Raw genomic sequence first — 11123 nt, forward strand, 5'->3', positions numbered from 1 at the left:
GAAGGTCCACAATATTTAACCCTTTAAGTATTATTTTTTTTCTTACTTGTATAATTTTTTCCAAAAAAAAAAAAAAAATCTTTTTATATATAATAGTTAGGTGCTAGTAATTTCAAACATTGTGGATCCAAGGAAGAATCAAGATTTATTCGTGCACTAATTGCTATGCCTTTCCTATTATACAATGGCTTGCACTAAAAAAATTAAATAATCATAAATCATTTTATTTGAAAATAATTATTTCTATGGCATTACATCAAGGGAAACAATGTAAACTTTATTCAAACTATATAGCGGTAAATTATTCCTATTACAAATATTTTCTTAAATTGTAGTTGACTTAGAATTGTTTCTGAAGATAATCAACTACATTCTTGTCCAACTGGAAGGCCTTGGCGAGAACATCAGGATTGATTGGAGGACTAGACCCAAAGACTGCGTTTGCTATGGTGATCAACCCAGGATTTTGACTGCTGAGACCAGCAAAGGCAACAGCATTGGTCTGCCCAATGTTGAATTGGAAGTGAATAAGACCAATTGGGAATACAAAGACGTCTCCCTTGTTTAGAACTTTGGTGAAGAGTTTGTTTGGGTTGGATGTGACAAATCCAACCAAGAGAGTACCCTCCATGACTACCAAAAGCTCAGTGCCACGAGGGTGAGTGTGAGGAGGATTCAGGCCATATGGTGCAAAGTCGAGACGAGCCAAAGATATGCCTAGAGTGTTGAGACCTGGTAATTTATCGACATTCACAAGATTGACACTTGATCCGAGTTTACTTGCAGCTGTGTTTCCAGGAATATTGAGTCCAGGAAAGAAAAAATCATTGGCTGTGACAGTCGCTGGGTCCTTACAAAATTTTCCATTCACAAATACTACACAAAGAAAAGTTTGTTATTGTCACAAAGTAGATAGTTCTGTAACAATGGACAATAACATGTCATGTAGGAGAAAAAAAATCTAATGTAGATGATATAACGTAGGTGATGATAATAATTTCATTAATGTGTAGAACTTCACTATAATGATCTCGAAAGAACGTAGGTGACGATAACATTACTACGTACTGCTAATAATGAGAGAGCATGTAGATTTGCAGTTCATCAAAATAAAAATTAAAAAGGAGAGAGCATGTGCATACCAGCAGAATCGGTGTTGTTAATTGCGACACAAAAGTCTTGCAATGGACTAGGGTCATAAGCTGAAACAAGGGTGGTTGCCAAAGCCAAAATGGCCACAATTACAACTTTCATCATATTTTTTTATGTTCTTTCTCTTATTGTGTAGTATTTTTCTTGCTTAGGTGAGGGATGGGGATATAGCATATGGGGAATATATCTATTTATAGAGAGCAGTCAGTGAACCTGTCTAAGTTTTTCGCAAACAGAGCATATAAGACTTGGTCATTCTTCAACCGCTCTCAATTTCTTGTTTAATGGCTAAACCTTTCTTTAAACACTAATAGTCTGTACACAATTTAAAAAGCAATCAAATTGGACCACTTCAATGCCATTGTGCAGTTTTTATGTTGCTTTTTCCAAGCCCCAAATTAACCTTACGTTCATAGTACGTATATTTAACATTGAAATGATTGAAGGACCCATGTATATATCTTGACTTTGTCCTCATTAGGGAATGTTTAATAGTCAATGGTGTGACCCATATAACTAAGTATGCTTGGGTTGAACTAATCTTTTGACCTCATCTTATCCGGTGGGTATTAATTACTAAATATTTTTTAGTTGTTTGTTAGATTTAGAGTACGTTTGGATTGTGCTGATTTCCAGCGCGTCTACATTTTTCCCTTTTTTTTTTCATGCGTTTTTTAGACTTGCGGCTACTATTCATGCACTGTTCAATGAACAGTAGCCGCAAAGTTTGACTTTTCAAATTTTTTTCAGCCAATCAGTGCACATCGTGTACTGTTCAAGGACCCACAAATTTCACTTTTCAACAACTTTTTCATTAAAAATGAGTCACACGGTACTATTCACACATTTAAAAATTATTTTGCTACAATGTTTTTCAGTTTTCAATTTCAGTTTTCAGTTTTCAGCTGTATCCAAACGGACCCTTAATGGTTTTCTAGAACCAATAGGAGTAGTGCTAAATCTCATGGTCTTTTCTTTCCTGTTTTCATTCATCAGATTTTATTAGACTTAGGTTTAGAGGATTTTCCTGTATCCGAGCCTATCCATATTATTGCTCCTATAAGTGCCACCTTCCTTAGGCAAAGAGCGGTTCAGATGAAAGCTAGCTCTAAACGCCTTAGAGTAGAGTCTTCCACAAGTGATGCATCTCAGCCCCCTTCTTTAGGTGACCCTACTGCTGAGGAGTATGTCGATCCCACCACCGCTATTAATCCTCCACCTTCTTCTTCGAGTGATTTATCCCTTCGGACTATGTTGGATACTGTAATGACCGTTCAGGCAGCACATGGACAGATTTTGTTGGATGTGCTCACGGAGCTTCAGGCTTTACGTGCTGAATTGGCTGGTGCTCGACGGTCTTCTCCACCACCTCATTTTGATGATGAATCCTGATTTCCCTTTAGCAATTCATCACAAAAAGGGGGAGTACATATTGGTTTATGCAAGGAGATAGGGGGAGTTTTTTTTAGATTGTATCTAGGAGCTTAATATTTTGGCTCATGATGTATTTGTTTTGGTGATGATGTATTGTTTATGAGTTGTATATGTTAGGGGGAGACACTTTTCTTTTATAGTTTATGTTTTATTGTTTCTTGTTTCACATATGATACATTGGTTATTGATTTATATTATGAGGTTATTCATGATATATATCTTTTATTTTCTGCATTGTAAAATCAAGAATTTATTTTTGTTTTACTTGTATTTTCCACACATGCGTTTATGTGTTTGTTGAGTGTTTCAGGAATATACAGGTTTATTCAGTCATACTACTATCTACACTGGCAACTGATAGATAGTAGTTAGGTTGAATTGTTTTTGGGCATGTTATTTTTTAAAAAGGCTATTTGTAACTTTGAGCATTTCAGTTTTGTGATGTGTTTTATCACGGATTGTCAAAGGGGTAGTTTGTTAGGTTCTAAGATTTTAGAAACTAAATGTATTAGAAATTCAATGTGTAATGTACTGGCAAACCATGATCAAAACTTAGAGTCTAGATTTAGGCTGCTCAAAGTGTGTTTATTTGTAAAGTTGGAATCGAGTGAATTGCAAGGTTTATTGGCTAAATCTGCAAGGTTCAATCAATCGAACCTCGTCCAGATTAATTTTCTGCAAATTTTTCCAACTCGGCCCAAGCCCGGTTTGACGTGTAAGGTTTTATATTTTACTCCAAGTATAAAAGGAAAAACCCTAGCCACGTTATAGATGTTGTGGATATGTTTTGTGTTGAATCTCTTGTGAGATCTAAAGGTGTTTACCTTCATACACACTTAGGGTTATCAAGATTCATGTTAAGAACTTGGTGATCGTGTCAATTGCTGCATAAAGAATTTAAAGGAGATCTGAAACCTTTGAGTGGAGTCTCAAAGTCACAAGTGGGAGTACTTGTGGTTGCAATGGATCAAGGAAAGAAGTAGTCCATAGACTCGGAGCTATCACATGGTTGTGGTAGTAAGTTTTCTACTCGAGGCAGTAATAGGATGTTAGTGGTCTAAGTCTTATTGTAAAAACTTCAGTTCTTTCATAGTGGATCTATTTTAACTTGTGGATAGCTAGGTTAAATCCTCCACAGGTTTTTTACCAGTTTTGTTTTCCTAGGTTATCATATTGTTATATTATTTACTTTTCCGCATTATTTACATGATATAATTTGAATGTGTTAACCTAGATCTGAATAATTTATCTAAGTAATCACTTGGCTAATTAACTAGATTAAACAACTTGTATTTTAAGGGGTCTAAAAACGTACAAGGGTCATAGGCAGAAGCAAAGGAAAATGTCAAAGCCAAAATGGCCACAGTAACAAGGAAAGGAACACCTTTCATCATATTTGAGGTTATGTTATCTCTATCATATCTTATACTCCGCGTATTCTTGCTTGGGTGAGAGATGGGAACAAAGTATATGGGAATATGTCTATTTATAGGGAGGAGTCAGTGAACCTGTCTAAGTTTTTCAAAAATGGAGCATATAAGACTCAGTAGTTCTTCAACCGCTCTTAATTTCTTATTTAATGGCTGAACCTTTCTTTAAACACTAATAGTCTATACACAATTTGAAAAGCAATCAAATTGGACCACTTCAATGCCATTGTGTAGTTTTTGTGTTGCTTTTTCCAAGCCACAAATTAACCTTACGTTCATAGTACATATATTTAACATTGAAATGATTGAAGGACCCATGTATATATCTTGACTTTGTCCTCATTAGGAAATTTTTAATAGTCAACGGTGTGACCCATATAATTAAGTATGCTTGGGTTGAACTAATGTTATTGACCTCATCTTATCTGGTCGGTACTAATTTCTAAATATTTTTTAGTTGTTTATTAGATTTAAGGGTTTTCTAGAGCCAATAACTACAAAGGCATCTAACTACTACTAAGGTATGTGGTATATTATTCTTGTCAATCTCTTTTTGTTGTTCTCACTTCATCCTATGGGGTTGGGGTTCTATCTATGATTTGATTCTTATGAATGTTTTGTCAATACCATATTCAACTCATATTTGTTACAATTCATAGCTAGATCTCTTACATCGAAACGCTTATTGAAGTTGTTGTATGAGAAATTGAGAAGTAAAGTTTAAAACATTTTTCAGGAAAAAAAAAAAAGAAACAAGTTAGATATAAACCACTGTGAATTCAAAAACATAATTATATGAAATTTGTTAGGTTCATATTTTTATGTAATTGGCATATCCTATGATAAAATGCACTTTACTTGTATTTGGGTAAATCTAAGTAGATTCAAGATGATCATTACAAGTAGTTACATTGAAGACATGAAAATTACTCAAGAACTGCTCAAGAAAAGCTTAATCTGCAGGTCCGAATACCTCCTCAATACCTATCGATCTATCAAAATTTATTAAAGCTCGATAATTGTCTCGATACCTCTCGATCTATCGAGCTTAAGTTATTTTTGATATAGCCTGCAACGTTTTAATTCTAAAAGGCTAGTTGTTTATGAGTTTTTATAATCCTTATGGGACTAGGAAAGACCATGGTTTGTGTAAACCTAATTGGAATAAGAGAGCCTATTTATAAGGCCCATTAAGCTCCTATTTAAATAAGGAGGTGGAGAAAGAAAACCCTAACCCTAGAAAGAGTTCTTGCTGCATTTTTATGTACGCCTTTAGGTTCTACAACCAAGCAAATTTCTAGCACCAACATTGAAGATTTTATTGGTGTTTCTATGCAAAGCTATTGCAAATCAACTACAACAATAAAAGGGTTGCTATGGAGTTAGTCCTATATTGGGATCTGTGCAAAGGAGTTAGTCACAGATTGGAGATTTGTGCATCGAAGGAAAAAAGGCTACTACAAGATCAAGTCCAATTGGGTATTAGAGATAGTTCAACTATAGGTTGGTATTTTGGGATAGGCTAGGATAGTGGTAAGATTCCTCATACTTGTAACCGCTTGATTATTGATTAATAAATTCTTGGGAATGGTGACCTTAAATTCACCCAGTAGGGTTTTTGCCTTGTGAGAAGTTTTTCCCATTTGTCAACGAATCACCATGTCAATTTAATTTTCGCTACATTTAGTTTAATTGGTGATTTGTTGGTGCCTCCACGTTTTGCATGTAATTTAACGTAATTAATCAACTTGGGTAATTGAATTAATTAATTGGGGTCAAGCTATCTTAACCCAAAAAATTCTTCTGTGCCATGCATGGACCTGTAACTAGTTTAGGTTTATAATATTTAAATTGAAATATGAAATGCATCCATTTTAAATTAATGATGTCATATTATGATTAATTTATACACAAAACCAAAACAAATAATTAGTAATAGTTGATAGTTTTTAGACCCTTTAAAAACACAATTGGATTAACTTAGGTAATTAGCCAAGTTGTTTCTTAGTCCAAATTCCAAATCTAGGTTATCACAATCAAACAATCATATCATGCAAAGCAGTGGAAAGATAAATAACACAATGATATGATCACCCAAGAAAACCAAACCGGTAAAAAACCTGGGGAGGATTTAACTTAACTATCCCCAAGGTAAACCTAAATCCACTATGAAAGAATCGAAGTTGTTCAACAAGACTTAGACCACTAACATCCTATTGCTACCCACCAGTAGAAACTCACTGACACGACCACGTGCAAGCTCCGAAACCACGGACTCCTTCTTTCTTGGATTCTCCAGCAAGTACCAGCACACCCGCTTGTGTTTCTTTAAGTTTTTATGGCAGCAACTAAATGATTATCAAGCTCTTGAAGAAATCTCCTTCTTGATAATCCTAAGTTTGTGTAAAGGAAAACTCCTCACAAATCTCACAAGAGATTTACACAAACAGCAATATGAGCAACAATAAAACGTGGCTAGGGTTTGCCTTATATACCTAAGGCAAATTACAAAACCCTAAACATTTTAAAAACAAACTAAGGTTGAGTTGGAATTCTGCAGAAAATGCATCTGACCCAATTTTCGATTGATTGAGCATAAGCTTCGATCGATCAAACCAGGCCGAGAAGCAATAATAATTTCTGCATTAGCTTGTTCCAACTTTACATAAATGAACCAACTTTGAGCAAGTCTAAACACGACTAAACATCTTGTTTTGATCATGGTTTGCCAACAATACACAATAGAGTTCTAAATACATAAAATCCTAAATATTTAGAACCTAACAAACTCCCCCTTTGGCAATCCGTGACAAAACACAACTGAAAGCTCAAAGTTTACAAAAAGTCCTTTACAAAAATAATGCTCATAAAAACAAATTCAATCCTCACTACTATCCATCAGTTGCAAGTGTAGACAGCAGCTCAATTGAATCAACCTGTATATTTCCTAAAACACTCAAACAAAATGCATCATGTGTGACAGAAAAACAAAAACAGTAAATCAACAAATATGCAAACTAACTCTCCCCCTAAGTTAGATACATCAAAAACAATGTTAACTCCCCCTAAACAGAACATTCTTGTATTTTCCACACATATGTATTTTCCACACATATTCCCACATTTCATCTAAATCTCCCCCTTTTTGTCACGAATTGACAAAGATAACTCAAATAAAGAGTAACAAAGGTCAAGAGAAAATAGAATATCAAGGGAACACAAAACAATTCAACTCTATAGAAAATAGAGACAACTCCCCCTATGAAGAGCAACAACTCCCCCTATGAACAACAAGGATTAAAAACAAGCTTCTCCCCTTATAAAAATAGGAAAAACAAAACAAGATTTGGGAAAAACAGTTTTGGGGAAAAATTTAGGAGGTGGGGATAAATAAAAAGACACAAACCAAACTAAAAAAATGAGGATTCACTTGAAGAAAAATATTCTCTCTTTCAATATATGCAAACTTGACACTATGTGACCCATAAACAGTTACATGAGTAGAGAAAATTTTTGCACATTGATTATCCATCATCTCTCTTAAGAAAAATATTTTCTATAATTCACACATAAAAATAGCATATACTAAAAAGTACATAACTCAAAAATTAATCAATCAATTTTTAAATCAAGTTGAGTACCCAATTTAGCAAAGTGTATGCATGTTATGTGTGAAAACAATGAGAGATATGATTGCAAAACTGCAAGATGGATACCACAAAAAAAAAAAAAAATCAATGCAATGCATGTGAATCCTAAACATAAATGATGCATGAAAAAATAGATTGGTCAAATGCTTAAAAACTGAAAATTTTTCAGTTTCGATCGGTCGAGAAACAGGTTCGATCGATCAAAAATCTGGAAAAGTGAAATTTTGAAAAACAGTGCAAGTTAATGCAGAAACTCCTCAAAGCACATTGTGTTATGAATAAAATACATGAGTATGAAATGAAAAGTTTTTCAAAAACACTTGAATTCAACCCAGATCTTCCAAAAACAAGATTTTCAATCAATTTGACCTTAAATTCTCAAGCTTTAAACACATTTTGCATTAAAATCAAGGAACTTTTAATCTTGGATGGTCACAACAAAATCACACACAATATAATGTACCAAGTTTAGCAAAGAGTAAATTGTGTAGTGTGTGCAACTAGCAAAAACTTGAAAAACATATGAGGTGATATGTAAATAGAAATCAATCACAATTTCTACAAAGTTCATCACATAGAATTTAAAAGAGACTATCAATTTCTACAAAGTTCATCACATAGAATTTGAAAGAGACTATCACCTAAAGAATTACATCATATAACTCCCACATCTCCTAGAAAACAAGCTTGCAATTATGTAAGTTTCTTGATTTGCCTCATAATATACACACCAATTTTATTTGATCAAAAACTTATTAAAATAGCCGGGATAATGTATACACCAACTTTATTTGATTGATTTAACATTAAGTCCAATAATATACACACCAATTTTAACATTTAAACTGAGGCTACACCTTATGTTCTTTTTGTGCATGTATTACACTTTCTCGAGTACAAAATCTTACGATATGCACTAAGGTGTTCATGATTGGCTAGTGAACAGTGGTGAGATGGTTATTTATGCCTTTCTCTAAAAGTTCAAGTCTGACAATCAAAGACATGTGACTTCAAGATCAAGACAAAGTGATCAAAACCATAAACATCTTTCCCACACAACATGCACTACAAAGCTTCAACTAGTAAAGTGCAATAAGTAAGCTCATCAAAGTTAAACAAGGTACATAAACTTGTCATGTAAAGATAATATGGTCAATCCTTGATTATAAATCCAAGATGTGAAATACAAAACACAAAAATCTTTTTGGTCTAAAAAAATTTATGACCAAAAACAAAAAGCATACATTATGCTAAATGAACAATGTAAAAGTAATGCATGACAGTGCTTAACTAAGCTAAAGAGGGTATACAAACAAGAAATATCAATTTCTTAATTAACCCTTGAGTACATGTACAAACTAGTACATACTCACACAAAATCAGAAATAGTTTAGCACTTATATAACACATACTATCCAAGTTTCTCCACAATGTCAAGTATGTTCTAAATCAAGAGAGAGATATCATAATTCATGTAATCCTCAAGAAAAATAAAACAAGACTCAAAATAAAATATTTTGTCTTTTTGAAAATTTTTCAATGTTTTTGGATTTTTTTTATTTAAAAAAACTTAAAAAACAAAACAACCAAAAACAAAAACAAAACATGTCCACAAACAATTGAAAGAATTAAATCAGGGACAAGTCAGCAACACTTACCTTAGAGAATCTTTTCTCACCCATCTAGCACAAGTCTTCAGCTTTGTAGGTGAAAAACCATGAGAAGCAAAGTGTATTTAAGGAATTACACCAATCTTCTGAGAAAGACTGAAATCCTGCAAATTCCTTTCACAAGCCAACAAGCTCAAATTTTCAAAAGAACATGAAACAATTTATATGGACTTATGGCAGGAGAAATATCATCACAAATCCTAGACTGAAACACAGAAAGCTTTATTTCAATTTATAACAATTAGGACGAATGTGACCGGAGACACCATAAAAGTGACAAACATCAACAAATTTAGGAACATCAGTATTTCTAATAACAGATCTAGTCTCAGATTTTGGTTTTTACCTCAACAAAAAACAATTTGGTCTAATATGACCAACAACACCACAAAGGTGACAGGTAGGCACAAAAACAGATTTATTATGCTCTCTAACAGTAGGTTTAGACATAGGTTTAGAAACTTCAGCATCAACATCAAAACTTTTACCTTTGTCTAACCTAGCAAAATAAGCCTTTTCTTTATTATTCCTCTTAAAAGGAGGGATATAAACTTTTTCAGCTTTAGGCTTAAAAGAAACAAAAACAGTTCTGTTATCAACAGCAAGCTTGGTACTAGTCAAATTTTCAATTTTAGTTTTAGATTCAACTAAATCTTGTTCCAAGCTTTTCATCTTCTCATCTTGAGAGGAAATTTGATTTCTCAAAAATTCATTCTTTTTATTAGATTCATCTAATCTAACAATCAATTCCTCTTTTTCAAGATTAGCCAATTTTAACTCTTCCTTGAATTTCTTAGCAATTTTCATAGATTTCAATAATTCCTTACAAAGAGTTTCACAAGCATCAATAAAATCAATGGAAGCATGAGCAGAAACATGATCAGAAAGACACTTCAAATTATCCATGATAACAGGGGTCAAGGATTAGCTCTTAGATCAAAAGATCTAAAACAAAAGAGCTACCCACTCTGATACCACTTGATAGTTTTTAGACCCCTTAAAAACACAATTGGATTAACTTAGATAATTAGCCAAGTTGTTTCTTAGTCCAAATTCCAAATCTAGGTTATCACAATCAAACAATCATATCATGCAAAGCAGCGGAAAGATAAATAACACAATGATATGATCATCTAGGAAAACCAAACCGGTAAAAAACCTGGAGAGGATTTAACCTAGCTATCCTCAAGATAAACTTAAATCCACTATGAAAAAATCGAAGTTGTTCAACAGGACTTAGACCACTAACATCCCATTGCTACCCACCAGTAGAAACTTACTGACACGACCACACGCAAGCTCCGAAACTACGGACTCCTTCTTTCTTGGATTCTCCAGCAAGTACAAGCACACCCACTTGTGTTTCTTTAAGTTCTTATGGCAGCAACTGAACGATCATCAAGCTCTTGAAGAAATCTCCTTCTTGATAATCCTAAGCTTGTGTAAAGGAAAGCTCCTCACAGATCTCACAAGAGATTTACACAAATAGCAATATGAGCAACAATAAAACGTGGCTAGGGTTTGCCTTATATACCTAGGGCAAATTACAAAACCCTAAACATTTTAAAAACAAACTAGGGCTAAGTTGGAATTCTGCAGAAAATGCATCTGACCCGATTTTCGATTGATCGAGCCTAAGCTTCGATCGATCGAACCAGGCCTAGAAATAATAATAATTTCTGCATTAGCTTGTTCCAACTTTACATAAATGAACCAACTTTGAGCAAGTCTAAACACGACTAAACATCTTGTTTTGATCATGATTTGCCAACAATACACATTAGAGT

General features: G+C 33.7%; 1 protein-coding gene across 4 annotated transcripts; it reads right to left on the reverse strand.

Annotated features, from left to right (window-relative positions):
• Positions 1–340: 340 nt before the first annotated feature.
• LOC115984137 (germin-like protein subfamily 1 member 7) lies at positions 341–10242 on the reverse strand. Of its 4 annotated transcripts, none has more exons than XM_031107301.1 (3): positions 10227–10242; positions 1143–1247; positions 341–876 (listed from the first exon to the last, which is right to left on the reverse strand). In XM_031107301.1, exons 1-3 carry the CDS (start codon positions 10240–10242, stop codon positions 341–343), a joined length of 657 nt encoding a protein of 218 aa, XP_030963161.1. The 4 variants fall into 4 exon arrangements, with proteins under 4 accessions (XP_030963161.1, XP_030963032.1, XP_030962950.1 ...); XM_031107172.1 differs by lacking the exon at positions 10227–10242 and adding an exon at positions 3952–3980 and having other exon boundaries at positions 1143–1240; XM_031107090.1 differs by lacking the exon at positions 10227–10242 and adding an exon at positions 3902–3980 and having other exon boundaries at positions 1143–1202.
• Between the last annotated feature and the right edge of the window lie 881 nt (positions 10243–11123).

The sequence above is a fragment of the Quercus lobata genome, chromosome 1, assembly GCF_001633185.2.
Source record: "Quercus lobata isolate SW786 chromosome 1, ValleyOak3.0 Primary Assembly, whole genome shotgun sequence".
Lineage (NCBI taxonomy): Eukaryota > Viridiplantae > Streptophyta > Magnoliopsida > Fagales > Fagaceae > Quercus > Quercus lobata.

Excerpts from the sequence above, each read along its gene's own strand:
- LOC115984137 (XM_031107090.1), bottom strand. The coding sequence starts at position 3,980 with ATGATGAAAGGTGTTCCTTTCCTTGTTACTGTGGCCATTTTGGCTTTG. Across the intron at positions 1,203-3,901 it reads TGCTTCTGCCTATGACCCTT|CTTATGACCCTAGTCCATTG; the intron begins GTACGTTTTTAG and ends CCCTTGTTTCAG. Across the intron at positions 877-1,142 it reads TAACAACACCGATTCTGCTG|TATTTGTGAATGGAAAATTT; the intron begins GTATGCACATGC and ends TTCTTTGTGTAG.